This window comes from Aquarana catesbeiana, linkage group LG01, assembly GCF_042186555.1.
Source record: "Aquarana catesbeiana isolate 2022-GZ linkage group LG01, ASM4218655v1, whole genome shotgun sequence".
Classification (NCBI taxonomy): Eukaryota; Metazoa; Chordata; class Amphibia; order Anura; family Ranidae; genus Aquarana; species Aquarana catesbeiana.
This window is the reverse complement of record NC_133324.1, coordinates 270,625,135-270,644,486: the sequence shown is the minus strand read 5'-3', so window position 1 is coordinate 270,644,486 and position 19,352 is coordinate 270,625,135. Positions and strand designations below refer to the sequence as shown.

Genomic DNA, 19,352 nt, shown 5'->3' with positions numbered 1-19,352 from the left:
GGGGCCTTAGTGAAATTTAGCAATTAGCCATTTAAGGGTTATCCCTGTTAAATTTACTCTTGCAACAGTGTGTTCATGCCCGTTTATGCTGTCATTGTTGAAGCCTGTCCTGTAAGAAACATGTCAAAAAATGAATTTACCTGCATTTCATGCACAGAGTATTGGGTCTACTTGGAACTATAAAATAAAAATATGCAGCTCCACAAAATTTTAAGTAAACAAAAAGAGTTCCTGAAGCCTGCACAGGGTGTGGATTCATTTGGTTGCTGATTGCAGTCTAGGGCTACATGACCAATTTTAATCTCTTGCTACTAAGAGATTAAATCACCACTTGTTGACAGTCATCTCATTAGCAGCACATGGAATTCAGTGAGCCACAAATGAGATGACTGCCAACAAGTGGTTAAACCTTTCTAGAGCAAGAGATTAAAATCATCCGTTTAACTCTAGCTTTACACTTTTGTTCACAACTGTAATAGAAATGGATCTATGCATTATAAGCATTTCTGAAACTAGGAATTGCAACAGTGATCTCAAAAGGAAGGTATCAGAAGAAAAATATGTATAAGCAGATCACACCACACACACAGCTATCCATAAAGTGGACCTTCGGAGTGTAGCAGACACATTCCACAAGCAACAACAATATTTAGCTATGCAGGTCACATACACAGGAACCTCAGTACAGGCAGGATGTTTCTTCTCACTCTAGCCCTTAATCGTAAAAAAAGAGAAGTGGACTGATTTAATCATTATCATGTGTAACTAGAATGTAAAAAGTTGTCTATTTCTTGAAAAGAAAACAAAAGCAGACAGTAGTGAAAATGAAGCCAAAAAGTATTATAAATAAGTAAACAAACAAAAAGCCAAAGCATCATGTACAACAGTATATTGTTTACCAACAATAGCAATGCACAACAAAAAGCTGTTAAACCATTATGTATATGCATTTAACTGGAAGAAAGGCATCTTGCATTGCATAAAGATAGCAGTTTCACTGCCTCCAAACCACAACTCAGCATTTATTAAGGTGACTCCACTCTTTTGCTACAAGCATTTATCAGGAAACAATAAAAGTGTAACCAGCCCAGCATGTATTAGAGCTGCAAATTACACCTTGAGGTCACAAACTGCTGGCCAGGTGAGGCTCCCATTGCTCTGAGAAGGGGTGTACAAGGCCAAGGAGACTTTATTCTCCCCGATATCAAATTTATCTCCAAGTAAGTTCTTCAGTTCTTGAACCTTGTTTGTTCACAAATGTGGTTGAATTTCCTAAAAAAAAAAAAAAATTTTTAAATACATACATAAAAAAGTGTAAATTTATGCGGTTTCATAGTTTTTTTATATTTAGTTAGTAAAAAACTAAAATTTTACAAACCACATCTTTGCCCTAAACTTTAAGCAGCGCTATGCTCATCTTCTCTCCAGCAATGGGATGTCCCAGAGCTTTTAAGTGGCCGGGCCAAGATTAAGTGTACAGTATGGGCAGACAGATATGCAACTTTAACGCAGAAGAGCAACGTCATGTCTCTTTTCCATTAAAAATCCTGCATCAGCATTTTTTTCCCCCATTAAAGTTCCACTTGAAATTCTACAGCTAATCGCAGGCCATCTTTTATCTGTGAGCGCATATTGGGTGAGTAGTGTCAGATGCAGATAGAAAACATCATTCAAAAGAACTTACCTTCTTTGGATATGGTAAAATCAATAAAACCTTTGACATTTCAATTTTGGATTAATGCTGCACACACTAAACCAACAACAGTAAAATCAGTCTGTATATGCAGTAAAGCATGCTGGTTATATTCACTGTGGAACCTAAGGGGTTAATCCTCTGCATTGTGTATTGATACTGTCTTCTCTGATCCTCCCCTTCTTCCGCTTTCCCCAAGCTATCTGCTGATAGAACAGAGCCTTTGGAGGCACTCTGTGCATGCAGTTTGGAGAGTATTGCTAGAGTTTGGGTGCATGTGATCAACACAGGGCCAATCAACACTATCCATACAGAGGGTCAGGGGTCCTGCAGCCTCATAGGACAATCAGGGGAGAATGAAAACCCCTCATACAAGCTCTAAGCAGACACTGATTGAAGTCACACAACTGCTCTATACTGCTGAAGAGAAAGGGTATTTATCAGTTTATATTTACTAAAATATTTTCATTTCCATGTTCTGTGTACTGTGGGAGACCAGATATAGTGAATGCAGGGTCCTGGGTTTAGTAACACTTTAAACCACCTAAAAGCTACCCGTGTCATTTTGGTACTCTGCTGGTGAAATCTTTGTGCTTAAAATAGAAGTGTAAGCAAACCACTAAAATTATAAAAAGAAATAATTAAAAATGAATGTGAACTGTCCAGAAAGAAAATGTAATTCTGTTCCGCCAGTTTTCCAACGAAGACATTCTTGTCAGACAGCACAGGCAGGTTCTGACCACACTTTTCTACATTTAAAGCAATATAGCTTGGACAATGATGACTTCTACCTGTGACTGGATAGTGAAGGAACTGCAACACACTAATAAGAGGGGGAGGAGCGCACAGGGTTGGCCTCTTCAGCCAGCTCTCTGTGTACGGTGCTGTACCTTCCCCTTCAAGTCTAAATTCTGCTGTGCAGAGAATTACAGGAGATTGATTTAATCAAACTACATATAGGTATTCTGTGGGCTAAAAATAGACTGAAAGAACACTACAACATTGCACAGATGTTTTTCTTCCAACTTTGCAATTCTTGGCATTTTACAGGATTTTGAGAGTTAAAAAAATACAAAATACATTTGCTCATTTTCCCTTTTTGATTTTATTTAGGGAGTGCAGTCATCCCGGCACACTGACAGTGTGTCAGAAATGTAAATGGAGCCGCACATGTTCAACTCAGTGTACATTTTGCAGACGATTGCAAACAGGCAGGTGAATGTATTTTATTGCAGAAGAGACGCTGCATAAAGAACCTCAAAGTAGGAAATAGCAAAAAGCAGGGCTCTGCGGTTAACACAAAGCACAAAAACACCTTTATTAAAAGCAGCACACTTACATGTCAGAAATTACCAATCCACCAGTGGATAGTAACACAGCAGGTTGAAACACAAGTGCTGATCAGCTGAAGATACACAGAGACAATGGATGGCTGCCAAGCATGCAGCAGCAGGGGATCCTAAGCTCCAGCAGGTGGAGTGGACTGGCTGCGTCTCCAGCTGCACCGTTAGGCTGACCATACATGGTCGAATTTCGAAAGAATTTTCTTTTGAAAATCAGAAATCTCGTGCGTTTTGTGAACCAATGGTGCCACCATTGATTTAGAAATTCAACCAACCAAGCCTTCAATTTTACCTCCTGTTGCTACAGAAAATAATTTTCGTGGCTGGGAATCTTTTCTTTACAGGACTTTTCTTGCACATTTTCCTGCACATGCGCATTTTTTAATACATTTCTTGCACGATTCTCCCATCATCAATTAGAAAATCGTTTTTCAAAAAATTACCAACATGCCCGATTACTCAAATTCGATCGCCACACGAAAATCTGCTGTTGCTGCAGCCCACTAATGGTGTGAAATTCGAACGAAAATTCTTGGATAAGATTCCCAAAAGAAAATTCTTTCGAAATTCGACCCATGTATGGCCTGCCTTAAAATGACAGCTGGTAGAATCCTATGGTGATGTCAGGAGGGGATAAGCATAACGCGTTTAAAGGGACATAGCCCTCTTTATCAAATGTCTTTTGTCTGTGTATCCCAGATCCTTCTCTTCTCGGTTCCCTCACCGGCGCTCCAGGCCCCTCCCTCTTGCCGAGTGCCCCCACAGCAAGCAGCCTGCTATGGGGGCACCATTCAAACACTGAGCCCTGCCTCAGCCCCACCCCTCTCATTGGCTCGCTGACTTTGAGTGACAGCAGCAGGAGCCAATGGCGCCCACTGTGTGTCTCAGCCAATCAGGAGGGAGAGTGGGACAGCCGAGTCTTTCGTGCAACATCCCTGGATCAAGATGGCGCTCCGATAAGTATTAGGAGGGGCTGATGCACACAGAAGGCAAAGATAAAAAAAATCGCTGCCTTTGCAACCACTTTAAGCCTTTAGTTCCACTTTACTTAAACACGCTGAGCTAGAATTGAATTGGTTACTATGCACAGTTGCTCTAGATTCGGTCTGCTCCCGTTTTACAAAACTACTTTCTTTGTCCCTATAACCACACCTCAGTACCAACACAACAATTAACCAGATTCAGCATAAGGAAATACTTACATGGCATGGTGGGCTTTCACCTGAGTTCTGCAGTTTCGTCCCCAGTAGCAATTTGGTCGTGATGTCACTGCCACTGTAAAGAGCACAAAAACTTAAATAATAGTCATAGGGAAAAAAAATAGTTACTCAAATGTGACCATTTTAGGCTGAAACAGCTAATGCTAGTGCTCATTCGCAGCTATAAAATTCCCCTTTACTACACTAGCTCAAATGCATTTAAATCTCTGCCAGGGATTGGAGCAGTTCATACTTGGTGGCTCAGTTGTTAGCACTGCTCCCTTTTAGCACTAAGGGCACTACCTGCATGAAGTTTGCATGTTCTCCCTGTGCTTGCATGGGTTTCATCCAGGTACTCTTGTTTCCTCTCACACTCCAAAGACATGCAGGTAGGTTAACTGGCTCATGTCTACAATGACCTTAGTATGTGTATGGATAAGGACCTTAGATTGTAAGTTGCTTGAGGGTGGTGACTAATATATATATATATATAAAATAAAAATTAAGTGCCTATACTGTTTAATCATTTCAGCCCCAGATGATCTGGCTGCTCAATGACCAGGCCATTTTTTGCGATATAGCACTGCGCCGCTTTAACTGACAATTGTGCAGTCGTGTGATGCTGTACCCAAACAAAATTGATGTCCTTTTTTTTCCACAAATAGAGCTTTCTTTTGGGGGTATTTGACCACCTCTGCGGTTTTTAATTTTTTTGCGCTATAAACAAAAGAAGAGCGACAAATTTGAAAAAAAAAAAAAAAAAAAAAAAAAAAAAAAAAAAAAAGAACACAATATCTTTTACTTTTTGCCATTATAAATTATATATAATTATATATAAATATTCCAATTTAAAAAAAAATTTCCTCAGTTTAGGCCGATGTGTACAGTGGGGCAAAAAAGTATTTAGTCAGCCACCAATTGTGCAAGTTCTCCCACTTAAAAATATGAGAGGGGCCTGTAATTGTCATCATAGGTATACCTTAACTATGAGAGACAAAATGTGGAAACAAATCCAGACAATCACATTGTCTGATTTTTGAAAGAATTTATTTGCAAATTATGGTGGAAAATAAGTATTTGGTCACCTACAAACAAGCAAGATTGCTGGCTCTCACAGACCTGTATCTTCTTCTTTAAGAGGCTCCTCTGTCCTCCACTCATTACCTGTATTAATGGTACCTGTTTGAACTTGTTATCAGTATAAAAGACACCTGTCCACAACCTCAAAACAGTCACACTCCAAACTCCATTATGGTGAAGACCAAAGAGCTGTCGAAGGACACCAGAAACAAAATTGTAGACCTGCACCAGGCTGGGAAGACTGAATCTGCAATAGGCAAGCAGCTTGGTGTGAAAAAAATCAAATGTGGGAGCAATAATTGGAAAATGGAAGACATACAAGACCACTGATAATCTCCCTCGATCTGGGGCTCCACGCAAGATCTCACCCTGTGGGGTCAAAATGATCACAAGAACGGTGAGCAAAAATCCCAGAACCACACAGGGGGACCTAGTGAATGACCTGCAGAGAGCTGGGACCAACGTAACAAAGGCTACCATCAGTAACACACTACGCTGCCAGGGACTCAGATCCTGCAGTGCCAGACGTGTCCCCCTGTTTAAGCCAGTACATGTCCGGGCCCGTCTGAGGTTTGCCAGAGAGCATTTGGATGATCCAGAAGAGGATTGGGAGAATGTTATATGGACAGATGAAATCAAAGTAGAACTGTTTGGTAGAAACACAACTCGTTGTGTTTGGAGGAGAGAGAATGCTGAGTTGCAACCAAAGAACACCATACCTACTGTGAAGCATGGGGGTGGCAATATCATGCTTTGGAGCTGTTTCTCTGCAAAGAGAACAGGACAATTGATCTGTGTACATGAAAGAATGAATGGGACCATGTAGCGTGAGATTCTGAGTGCAAACATCCTCCCATCAGCAAGGGCATTGAAGATGAAACGTGGCTGAGTCTTTCAGCATGACAATGATCCCAAAAACACCACCCGGGCAACAGAGTGGCTTCGTAAGAAGCATTTCAAGGTCCTGGAGTGGCCTAGCCAGTCTCCAGATCTCAACCCCATAGAAAACCCATAGAGGGAGTTGAAAGTCCGTGTTGCCCAGTGACAGCCCCAAAACATCACTGCTATAGAGGAGATCTGCATGGAGGAATGGGCCAACATACCAGCAACAGTGTGTGACAACCTTGTGAAGACTTACAAAAAACGTTTGACCTCTGTCATTGCCAACAAAGGATATATAACAAAGTATTGAGATGAACTTTTGATATTGACAAAATACTTATTTTACACCATAATTTGCAAATAAACTCTTTAAAAAAAATCAGACAAAGTGATTGTCTGGATTTGTTTCCACATTTTGTCTCTCATAGTTGAGGTATACCTATGATGACAATTACAGGCCTCTCTCATCTTTTTAAGTGGAGTCTCATCTTTTTTAAGAGAACTTGCACAATTGGTGGCTGACTAAATACTTTTTTGCCCCACTGTATTTAACCAAAAATATTGCAATACGCGTATATTGATTGGTTTGTGCAAAAGTTATAGCGTCTACAAAATAGGGGATAGATTTATGGCATTTTTTTTTTTTTTTTTTTTTACTAGTAATGGCTGTGATCTGCGATTTTTATTGGGGCTGTAATATTGCGGTGGACAAATTGGACACATTTGAGACCATTGACAATTATATTGTTAATATTAATTATATTATTGACAATTACACAGCGATCAGTGCTATAAAAATGCACTGATTACTGTATAAATGTCACTGGCAGTGAAGGGGTTAACACTAGGGGGCAATCAAGGGGTTAACTGTGTTCCCTAGGTGTGTTCTAACTGTAGGGGTGATGGGACCGACTAGGGGAGGAGAGAGATCAGTGTTCATACTTAGTATGAACACACGATCTCTCTCCTCTCCCCTGAGAGAACCAGGATTTGTGCGTTTACACACACAGATCCCGGTTCTCGAGCAACCGCGGGTGCCCAGCGGTCATCGCGCCCGCCGGGCACACGCCTCCTACAGCGCCTTAAAGGGCTGATGTACAATTACGGCTATATACAGGTATGCCGTTCCTTCAGAGCGCAGGCGACAGTGACATCACCAGCTGCGTAACCATCTCCTAAACAGTGCACATTTAGGAGATATTTACTGTACCTATAGGTAAGCCTCATTATAGGCTTACCTATAGGTAAACATTATACATGGGAGTTTACTCCTGCCGTTTCACCTTGCTCTGCACATGCTCAGTTGCTTTCCCTTTTTAGGCACTGTCAAGTTTGTAGAGTCTGATCTGCTGACAGCCTTAAAGCTCCAATCCTTTACAGTAGGGTTGCACCAATACTAGTATCAGTGCTGATACCGAGCATTTGCACGAGTACTTGTAAATGCTCCGATGCTTTATCAGATACCTGGGCAGCCTCACGGGTGATCGGTGCAGCGGTGGGGGCAGTTAAAAGCACCAATTTCCCTGTATAGTTTTCAATAAAGCAGCTGACAGCCGCTTCTCCTCCTTGCCCTCCCATGGCTTTCAGCTGCTTTATTGAAAGGTATATAGGGAGATTGGTGCTCGTAACTGCCCGCACCAATCATTCAAAATCTCCCCGTGTCCTCCTCTGGCACCCCGGGTCCTCCCTGTCCCAGATCAGCTCCAGATCTAATGGCTCCTTCCTTTTCTGAATGAACAGAGTCAGTAATCACTGACTCTGTCATTCATAACTGAGCATCGTAAACTGTGTTTACTTTGCTTCAGTTTATGAATGAACAGGAGCCTCTGTCTCTGGGGAATCTGTGTCCTCAGTCCCTTTCCCTGTCTCAAAGGGGAGATGTCAGGGGTCTAAACCGACCCCTGATATCTCACCAAAGCCCCCCCCCAAGGGCTGATAAAAATAAAGAAAGAATTGTAATACATTTTTAAAAGTTAATTTGTAAAAAATAAATAAATAAAAAAACACTGACAACATCTATTTTTACATAGTTACATAGTAGGTGAGGTTGAAAAAAGACACAAGTCAATCAAGTCCAACCTATGTGTGTGATTATAAGTCAGTATTACATTGTATATCCCTGTATGTTGTGGTCGTTCAAGTGCTTATTTAATAGTTTTTTAAAACCATTGATGCTCCCCGCTGAAACCACCACCTGTGGAAGGGAATTCCACATCCTAGCCGCTCTTACAGTAAAGAACCCTCTGCGCAGTTTGTTAAACCTCTTTTCTTCTAATTTTAATGAGCGGCCACATGTCCCATTAAACACCCTATGGATAGCGTAGGACTCACTAACCATGGGGTACTTTGTCGCAGTAAGTGGGCTTAAGCACCATATAGCAATACGGTGTGACCAAATCCTCATATTTTTTGGAAAATGTCTAGGTGTTTTAAATAGCCTTACAGGAGGTAAATGCCTTTTTTGCATGAGTGCACTGTAATATTTTGTTCTTTTTTTTTTATTAAACACCCTTTCACGGAAAAGTTTTATCCCTATTGTGGGGTCACCAGTACGGTATTTGTATATTGAAATCATATCCCCTCTCAAGCGTCTCTTCTCCAGAGAGAATAAGTTCAGTGTTTGTAACCTCTCTTCATAACTACTGTCCTCCAGTCCCTTTATTAGTTTTGTTGCCCTTCTCTGTACTCGCTCCATTTCCAGCACATCCTTCTTGAGGACAGGTGCCCAGAACTGGACAACGTACTCCAGGTGCGGCTGGCCTGGACCAGAGGTGTGTAGAGTGGGAGAATTATTATTATACAGTATTTATATTATACAGTATTTATATAGCGCCAACAGTTTACGTAGCGCTTTAAAACTTGAGGGTAAACAGTACAAATACAATACAATTTGATACAGTAGGAATCAGAGGGCCCTGCTCCTTAGAGCTTACAATCTAAGAGGGAAGGTCAAGAGATACAAAAGGTAATAACTATGGGTGATGTGCTGATTGAGAAGATAAATGTACAGTTGTTAGGTGGGGGCCAGATAGGCTTCTCTGAAGAGATGAGTTTTCAGGGATCGTCTGAAAGTGGATAAAGTAGGAGAAAATCGGACGGATTGGGGTAGAGCATTCCAGAGGATGGGGGAGGCTCTGGAGAAGTCCTGAAGGCGAGCATGGGATGAGGTGACAAGGGAGTTTGAGAGCAGGAGGTCTTGGGAGGAGCGAAGAGAACGATTAGGTTGGTATTTTGTGACTAGGTTAGAGATGTAGCTGGGGGCCAGGTTGTGGATGGCTTTGTAAGTTATAGTTAGTATCTTGAATTTAATTCGGTGACTGAGTGGCAGCCAATGGAGAGATTGGCAGAGGGGTGTAGCAGACGCTGAGCGGTTTGTGTGGTGGATGAGCCTGGCAGCAGCGTTCATGATGGACTGAAGTGGGGATAGCCTATTTAGAGGTAAACCAATGAGGAGGGAGTTGCTGTAATCGAGGCGGGAGATGACCAGGGAGTGGATAAGAAGCTTTGTGGTGTCATTGGTTAGGAAGGTGCGTATCTTGGAGATGTTGCGAAGACTGAAGCGGCAAGCTTTGGATAGTGATAGAATGTGGGGTCGAAAGGTTAGTTCAGAGTCCAGGATTACACCTAGGACCTTGGCGTGGGGAGATGGGTTGATAGTTGAGCCGTTGATCTTGACAGGGAAATCAGGGGAAGTGGCACCTGAGGGAGGAAATATCATGAGCTCAGTTTTGGATAGGTTGAGTTTGAGAAAGTGATGTGACATCCAGGCTGATATGTCTGCTAGTAAGTTGGTAATGCATGAGGAGACAGATGGAGAGGGCTGGGGGGTGGAGAGATAGATTTGCGTAGAGATGGTATTTAAAGCCGTGGGAGGCAATCAACTGACCCAAGGAGGTGGTGTAGATTGAGAAAAGGAGAGGTCCAAGAACAGAACCTTGGGGGACCCCAATGGAAAAAGGAAGAGGAGAGGAGGAAGTAGAGTTGTAAGTGACACTGAAGGAGCGGTGGGATAGGTAGGATGAGAACCAGCGAAGAGTACAGTCACGGAGACCGAAGGAGTGGAGTTTTTTGAGGAGGAGGGGGTGGTCCACTGTGTCAAAGGCAGCAGAGAGATCCAGGAGAAGTAGTACAGAATAGTGTCCATTGGCTTTAGCCATTAGTAGATCATTTGAGAGTTTAAGGAGAGCAGTTTCCGTGGAGTGTTGAGGGCGAAAACCGGACTGAAGGGGATCAAGAAGTTTATTCATGGTCAGATGGTCGCTTAGTCGGTTGCAGACCAGTCTTTCAAGAAGTTTGGAGGAGAAGGAGAGTAAGGAGATGGGACGTAAGTTGTTGAGATTGGTGGGATCCAGTGAGGGCTTTTTTAGCATGGGGGTGACTAGCGCATATTTTAGAGAGTTTGGGAAGATGCCACAAGAGAGGGAGAGGTTGAAAATGTGAGTTAGAGAGCATAGAATCGAGTCAGAGGGTGAGCGTAGCATTTGCGAGGGAACAGGATCCAGGGGGCAAGTGGTTAGATGAGTGCTAGATAAAAGTTTAGCAACCTCAGTAATAGTAGCAGGGTTGAATGAGGGAAGTAATGATTGTGTCTGTGGACATGGGGTGTTGCATGGGGGAGGTTTTTGCGCAATGGCGATCTCCTCATGAATTGTATCAATCTTAGTTTTGAAGTGATTGTCAATCTCCTGGGCAGTGAGTGAGTTGGTGGGTGGAGGCAGTGGAAGACAGAGTAGAGTATTGAAGGTAGAGAAGAGTTGACGTGGACTGGATGAGAAGGTGTTAATGAGTGTGATAAAGTAGGTCTGTTTGGCAATGTGAAGGCAGGAGTAGTATTTTAGGAGGGCAGATTTATATTGTGTGAAGTCTTCCCGGGTCTTAGTCTTATGCCACAGGCGCTCAAGAGCGCGGCTACGTTTTCTGAGACTTCTGGTGTCATTCGTTTGCCAGGGTTGTAGCAGTCGTGGCCTAATTCTGCGTGTAGTGAGGGGGGCAAGCTTGTCTAGGGAGGAAGACAGTGAGCTGTTGTAGATGAAAGTAGCTAGGTTGGGGCAGGACAGAGGTGAGATTTTGTCATAGAGGTGATCAGTAGCAGAGTAGAGAAGAGAATGGTTGAGGTGGCGAAGGTTTCTAGGTGTAACTGTTAGGCGGTTGGAGGGAGAGGAGGTGGAAGACAGGGAGAGATCAAAACTAACAAGGTGGTGATCAGAGAGTGGATTGTTGGAAAGGTTGCATTGTTTTATCTCTGGAGTCAATCCCCTTTTTAATGCATGCCAATATTCTGTTTGCTTTGTTTGCAGCAGCAGCTTGGCATTGCATGCCATTGCTGAGCCTATCATCTACTAGGACCCCCAGGTCCTTTTCCATCCTAGATTCCCCCAGAGGTCCCCCAACCCCCCCCCCCCCCCCCCCCCCGCGAGTAGATTGCATTCATATTTTTGCCATAAAAAAGCATTATTTTACATTTTTCCACATTAAACCTCATTTGCCATGTATTTGCCCACCTTATTAATTTGTTCTACTTGCAAGGTTTCCACATCCTGCGGTGTTAGTTATTGCTCTGCTTAGCTTACTATCATCCGCAAATAGAGATTGAACTGTTTACCCCATCCTCCAGGTCGTTTATGAACAAATTAAATAGGATTGGTCCCAGGACAGAAACCTGAGGGACCCCACTTTCCACCCCTGACCATTCTGAGTACTCCCCATTTATCACCACCCTCTGAACTCACCCTTGTAGCCAGTTTTCAATCCATGTACTCACCCTATGGTCCATGCCAACGGACCTTACTTTGTACAGTAAACGTTTATGGGGAACCGTAGCAAATGCTTTTGCAAAATCCAGATACACCACGTCTACGGGCCTCCCTTTATCTAGATGGCAACTCACCTCCTCATAGAGGGTTAATAGATTGGTTTGGCAAGAACGATTCTTCACGAATCCATGCTGATTACTGCTAATAATACTGTTTTCATGACTAAAATCTTGTATATAGTCTCTTATCATCCCCTCTAAGAGCTTGCATACCATTGATGTTAGGCTAACTGGTCTAATTCCCAGGGATGTATTTTGGCCCTTTTTTAGATATTGGTGTTACATTGGCTTTTCTCCAATCAGCTGGTACCATTCCAGTCAGTAGACGGTCAGTAAAAATGAGGAACAATGGTCTGGCAATTACTTGACTGAGTTCCCCAAGGACCCTCGGGTGCAAGCCATCTGGTCCCAGTGACTTATTAATGTTAAGTTTTTCAAGTCTATTTCTAATTCTGTCCTCTGTTAGCCATGAGGGTGCTTCCTGTGACGTGTCATGAGGATAAACACTGCAGTTTTGATTACCAAAGCCCCCCCGATTCCCTCGTGAAGACTGAGAATAAATTCAATACCTTCGCCATCTCATCATCCTTTGTAACCAGATTCCCTTCCTCATTCTTTATGGGGCCAATATCGCCTGTACTCCCTCTTTTACAGTTTACATACTTAAAGAATTTCTTGGGATTTCTTTTGCTCTCCTCCGCTATGTGTCTTTCGTGTTTTCTATCTTAGCCACTCTAATTGCACCCTTACATTTCTTGTTGCATTCTTTGTAAAGTTTGAATGCCGATGATGATCCCTCAGCCTTGTATTTTTTGAAGGTCTTCTCTCCTTTGCTTTTATATGCATTTTTGCATTGAGTTAAACCACCCAGGACTTTTGTTCGCCCTTTTTAATTTATTTCCCAATGGGATGCACTGGCTAATGCCCTTATTTAATATGCTCTTAAAGCAACCCCATCTCTCCGTGTTCTTTGTTCCTAAGATTTTATCCCAATATCTTCTAGCAAGGTTCGTAATTTAGGGAAGTTGGCTCTTTTGAAATTCAGTGTCTTTGTATTCCCCTTAGGTTTCCTATTTATTTTTTAAACAAAAACACTCCAAGACTTTAACATCACTTTAACCCCTAACCTAACTTTGAAACTAAAACCTTAAACCTACCGTATATACTCGAGTATAAGTCGATATTTTCAGCCCTTTTTTTTGGGCTGAAAGTGCCCCCCTCGACTTATACTCGAGTCACCGCCATCTGCCTACATGATCAGCATGTCATGCAGACAAACGGCAGCCAGCGTGTGATACATTACATTCGGTGGCCATTCCACTATTCAAAAGCCGTGCCTCTCCCTCGTCTGTGATAGGCAGAACACTCCATTTCCCAGCAGTCAGCCTATCACGGACATTCTCTCATCTCCATACCATGGACGAGGATGAGAGAATGTCCATGATAGGCTGTACACTGACTGCTGGGAAATGGAGTGTTCTGCCTATCACAGACGAGGAGGCGGCACGGCTTTTGAATAGTAGAATGGCTGCCAAATGTTATTTTTGACATGCTGATCGGTGGATGCAGAGCGGCACACGGAGGATGGATATCGCCATTCGAAGGCTGCAGATCGGCACACGGAGGCATGCACAGGACACAGGTAGGCTGCACAGGGATACATGCACAGGACACAGGTAGGCTGCACAGGACAGATGCACAAGACACATGCACAGATGCACAAGACACAGGGAGGCATGCAGCTGCAGATGGGCATTGTTGACCCTCTTTTTCCACTTACAGTAGCTGCTGCATTTCTCATCCTCGGGTCAATAAGTTTTTCCTAGTTTTTTATGGTAAATTAGGGGCCTCGGCTTATATTCGGAATTACCTATACTCGAGTATATAGGGTAATCCTTTCCCTAACCTTAACCCAACAGTAGATTAACCTCCAATGATCCCTAAAAAGGAGGTTAAAAACTACAGTAAAGCTCCGCTAAAACTAGCGGCGCTTTAGCAGCGATGCCCCCGTGCTTTTAGTGTGAAAGGGCCCTCTTATTCTGCACAGACTTTACATAGGAACTGTAAGGATCAGTTCAAGGCTTCATTCACACTGGCACTGCTGGTTTAGCATTTCTAAAAGCAAGAGAAGTCACCTGGGAAGTATAAACAACGTTTTTTGCCTCCCACATCACGTTTTCCTTCATTTAGATTTTCCTGCATTAAAGTAGGGTTTGATGCATCCATTTGCATGTACATGTTTTTAGTAGGGATGCACCGAAATTTCGGCTGCCGTAACATAACGGCCGAAAATGGGGGTGTCCTTCTGGCGCGGTGCGCCGCAGTCCTCTCCTCCTCCTCCCCCCTCACCGCGATCTCCGTGTGTCACGGAGCTTAACCACACAGACCGCAGTAACAATGTCCCGCTTCCTGTGACAGATGGCACACTGATCCAATGGTGGGACATTGAATCAGTGTGATGTGATTACAGGAAGCGGGACATTGTTACTACGACCTGAGCAATTCAAACGCAGCTCCGTGACACACGGAGATCGCCGCTGTGATTCGGGCACTGGCAGGCTACATGACGGGCACAGGTGAGGCTGCATCTGAGGGGCAAACGTGGGCTGCATGACAGACACTGGTAAGGCTGTTTTGATCTCCTGTACCATGTCCGCCGTCTCGGACCATCTCCTGTACCATGTCCGCCGTCTCGGACCATCTCCTGTACCATGTCCGCCGTCTCGGACCATCTCCTGTACCATGTCCGCCGTCTCGGACCATCTCCTGTACCATGTCCGCCGTCTCGGACCATCTCCTGTACCATGTCCGCCGTCTCGGACCATCTCCTGTACCATGTCCGCCGTCTCGGACCATCTCCTGTACCATGTCCGCCGTCTCGGACCATCTCCTGTACCATGTCCGCCGTCTCGGACCATCTCCTGTACCATGTCCGCCGTCTCGGACCATCTCCTGTACCATGTCCGCCGTCTTGGACCATCTCCTGTACCATGTCTGCAGTCTCTGACCATCTCCTGTACGATTTCCCCAGTCTCTGATCATCTCTTGTACCATGTCACCAGTCTCTAACCATCTCCTGCATCATATCTGCTAGAGGTGCACCACATGGAAATATTGCTAATGTTATATAAAAATGTATAAATTTTATTTAAAACATATAAAAATATTTTTTTTAAAGCCATCATTTTCGGTATCGTTTTTTGCATAGTGTATTTTTCATTTTCGGTATCGTTTTTTGCATAGTGTATTTTTCATTTTCGGTATCAGTTTCGGCACCAAAAAACCCATTCGGTGCACCCCTAGTTTTTAGTCGCATGTAGCATGTCTTAGGTTTTGGACATACAGAATTTTATTTTCTCTAACCTCAGCTAAAATTCCTGCACCTAAAAACACAGATAAACACACACAGTGTGAATGTCACCATTGAAAAATCATTATAGGCCAGTATATGCATTTAGAAATGTCATCTACTAAAACGCATTTAACACGGACACTCCCAGTGTGAACGAGGTCTAAGAAGTCAAACAATAATAACCAAACTCAATATGATTACAACAGAGGCTGGCAGGTAGAGAATATGCAATTTGCTGAACTTGCCATTTTGAAATATTACAAAATAGCAAGGCTAGAGTTTATCTGATTATAACAATGAATGCAGTTCAATCTTAGATATAAAGGTACAAAAATTAGATTACTTTAATATATTAAGTTGTACTGACTTTTAGCTATTCAAAAATTTTCCTTAACTGAAGCAACATATAGATTAGCACCCGTTCACACCGGTACAACTTTGACAGTTCCAAATCAAATGAAAAGTCTAACCCCACTGCTGGCAATGGAACTGTTCATATCACTGCGACTCACGACACAGCAATTATTAAAAAAGCTCCTGCGTTACTTTTGACCGATTTCATTGCAACTTTCATAGACTTGTTAAATTAAGTAGTAAGACGCAATGAAATCACCAGTGCAAATCGCAATGATGTGCAGCTTTGATATCGTGCTGAAGTAACGCAATTTCAAAGCCGCACCGGTGTGAACCAGGGCTTAGAGGCTAATTCCTATGCTCTAAAAAGGTAATTGCCTGGCCATTATACTGCTTCTCTGGTTTAATAGTCTGAGTCACTGACCTGGAGCAAGTATTTATATCATTGAATACTTGTTTTGGGCGAGTGACTCAGTGCTGTTGAAGCTAGACAACTAGCATGTCAACAATAGCAGTCCCCAGGTTTCTCTTAGGAAAGGCAATCCTAGAAATTCTGCACTGAGAAACCTACTTTTATTAGAGATATATGGAGGCTTTTATCACGATCTTGAAGGCTGTATTTCCATAATTAGTTTCTATATATCAGTTGCAATACAGAATATCAAACTGGAACAGTTACCTGGAAGCTCAGCAGGTGGTATGTTCTGCCTGTACTGGTAGGTTAGATCTCTAAAGTTACGCAGCCCACAGAAGTAGCAGAGAACAGTCGATCCATTAATCCGGTAATCTGTGTGCACAAGCATTTGAAAAGAAAAGCAAACACATTATGTAAAAGAGTCCATTTACTATTAGTGAAACTGTAAATAAAGACCTAAATTATGCAAGATGCTGATCACTACATTGATTCTGATCATAATTGGTCAACAGTATTAAACCTATTGTTTCACTTGATAAAAAAAACAAAACAAAAAAAAAAAAAAAAAAACCTCTACAAGTGAGAAAACTTAAAATTCTGTAAAATGTTTTGTGCAAACAATTATTAAAGCAGAACTCCGGGATTGGAAAAAAAAATCCCCCATTAGTACACCCCACTACACAAAACACTAAAGAGGTATTACTTACCATTACCATATAAATTCCTTACCATTGAAAATCAAAGTCTAACTGAATTTTCAGGAACTCAACTCTCTCTCTAATTCAAAAGATGCAGCATCTATTCTGCCAATGAGGAGCTGTTACAACAATGATTACATCATATCTTCTCCTCTCACTCCACTTTAATGAAAACTACACTTCCCATTGTGCTTTGTGAACTGCAGTGAATGTGGGTAGATACACTAGGCCAGTACACGTTAAATGTGCCCACACTACTCAGTAACACACAGCAGGATAGGTAGGTTACAGCCTTATAAAATGTAGAGCATGTTTGTGCTCTCTCCCTCCAGCCACAACAGGAGATAAACATATTATCCTAACTTGCTTTATGTAATCGTTACCAAACTGTAGACACATGCCCATAATTATATATTTTACCCGCTGTACTCTGCTGTAATTCGGTATTACAAATATTCCTCCTCCTGCTGTAGCTTTGAGATCTTTCTAAACAGCAATCAGTGCTTGTATGGTGTATAGGAGCACATACCTAGCCGCAACACAGAAAGAAAGAGCCAGGCAATGCTGCTTTACATCAGCATGTGGCACAAGTAAATATTGGCATGAGAAAAAAAAAAAGTGCAGTGCTAACTTACTAATCATTAACAAAATAATGGTGGAACCCTCTAATGTATGAAAATCTCAAACTTCAATACCGGTTTCTGTGATATGTAATGTCACATATAATACACATCAAACTGAAAATAAGACATAAAAAAAATGAAACTTTGCAGGGATGGTGGAAACCCCTCCTACAGACATTTGGCCGTGGAAGGTGTCAGTAAAACTGTGGACAGTGTTCATTGCCTAACAGTGCAGCCTCATCAGTGCCCATAAGTGCAGCAGGGATCATTAGAGGAGCCGGTCGGATGATACAGAACGGGGATCTCCCGCTGCGACAGATTTTGTAGATGTAACGCCGGTTGCTGTAAAGTCCCGCCTCCTGGATCGGCATTGGACCAGTGTGCAGTCCATCACAGGAGCCGGTCCAGGAGGTGGGAGTTTACAACGACCGGTGTTTCCCCTACAAGATCTGTCACAGCGGGAGATCCCCGCTCTGTGTCAGCCAACTGACTATCCCCTTGCAGCAGTGAGTGCCGGTTCACACAGGGGCGACTTGTCAGGCGACCCAGTCGCCTGACAAGTCGCCTCCCGTTCTGTACAATGGAGCCATTCTAATAGGAGCGGCGCAAGTCGCTACGACTTAGAAAAAGGTTCCTGTACTTCTTTTGGGGCGACTTGAGGCAACTTGCATAGACTTCTATACAGAAGTTGTTTTGCAAGTCGCCGTGGATGTCGTGTGCAGGTCGCCTCGGTGAGGCGACCTGCAAGTCGTGCCACCCCTGTGTGAACCGGGGCTGACAGATGACTAACAGCCAAGGGCGGGGGGAGGACACCACCACCTCCATGGGCGGTACAGACCGGGGGTCTGTGAGACCCCCTCCGCCCACAACAGCAAGCAAGGACTGAAGTACAAGTCCCTGCTTGCTAGAGAGAACTACAAATGGGCTGTCCCAAGACTGTTGGCTGGGGGAATGGGAGGAATAGCAGCCATCGGTCTTACAAAACAGGAAATCACTGGGGATTAACGGTTTTACTTCAAAAATCATCAGGCTATTACAGAGGAACTACTGAGCCAACAAGACAATGGATGGCACAGTCAGTGAAGGTAGATCAGCAACAAGGACATGGAAAAAAGTTTTTGCCCGCTGTTCTACTTTACCATTAGCTATTGGGTGGGTCATTGTAGTGACCCTTGCAATGCACAGTGTCACAAAAAAAAAAAAAAAAAGACAAAAATAATTAGGAAAAAAATGATTATTGCTGAAAAATACATCTCAGAAGATGGCTGTTCATATTAGAACTGAATGACTGTTTGGGGAATGGGCCAAGAATAATAGGCCTCTAATGACTCTGTACAAAATCTGCAGATGTATGTTCCCTTCAATCTGAGTGCTAAGACAGAACAAAGAGCTAATTGCAAGCTGTTCCCCGAGTACTGGCTGCGTTTGTCAGTTGGGTTATTGTCTTATTTAGCAAACATGTATTTTAGGATGCAGGCTTTGGAGCTGTAATTCTCATCTTTACTTCACTACTAAGCAAATTCGTGCAAATACATACAATTTGTGTAGTTGACGTTCTCTGAAAGGGATATAATGCACACAAATGGAACAGGTATTCTCCACAGTTCTCAGACTGCTACAGTGGCTTTAAACTTTCCCCACTAACCAGGAAAAATGGTTTTGGTTGGAGCTGGGCTTTAAACCTATATGGGTGTAAATGTGACACTATTTCTTCACTAACTACATATAATTTATAGCTTAACCACTTCAGACCCGGAAGGATTTGCCCCCTTAATGACCAGGCAATTTTTTGTGATACGACACTGCATCGCTTTAACTGACAATTGCGCAGTCGTGCGGCACTGTACCCAAACAAAATTGATGTCCTTTTTCCCCCCAAAAATAGAGCTTTCTTTTGGTGG

The 19,352-nt window shown here is 42.9% G+C and overlaps 1 protein-coding gene across 6 annotated transcripts in view; it reads right to left on the bottom strand.

Annotated features, from left to right (window-relative positions):
- Nucleotides 1-874: 874 nt before the first annotated feature.
- Nucleotides 875-19,352, bottom strand: part of CHFR (checkpoint with forkhead and ring finger domains) — a 90,526-nt gene continuing 72,048 nt past the window's right edge. For all 6 annotated transcript variants that reach the window (XM_073628401.1, XM_073628424.1, XM_073628416.1 and 3 more), the window contains 3 exons: nucleotides 16,395-16,502; nucleotides 4,239-4,311; nucleotides 875-1,272 (listed from right to left, as the gene is read on the bottom strand). In XM_073628401.1, the coding sequence (XP_073484502.1) occupies nucleotides 1,230-1,272; nucleotides 4,239-4,311; nucleotides 16,395-16,502 (224 nt within the window). In that variant the 3' untranslated portion in view covers nucleotides 875-1,229. The remainder of the gene's footprint in view (nucleotides 1,273-4,238; nucleotides 4,312-16,394; nucleotides 16,503-19,352) is intronic.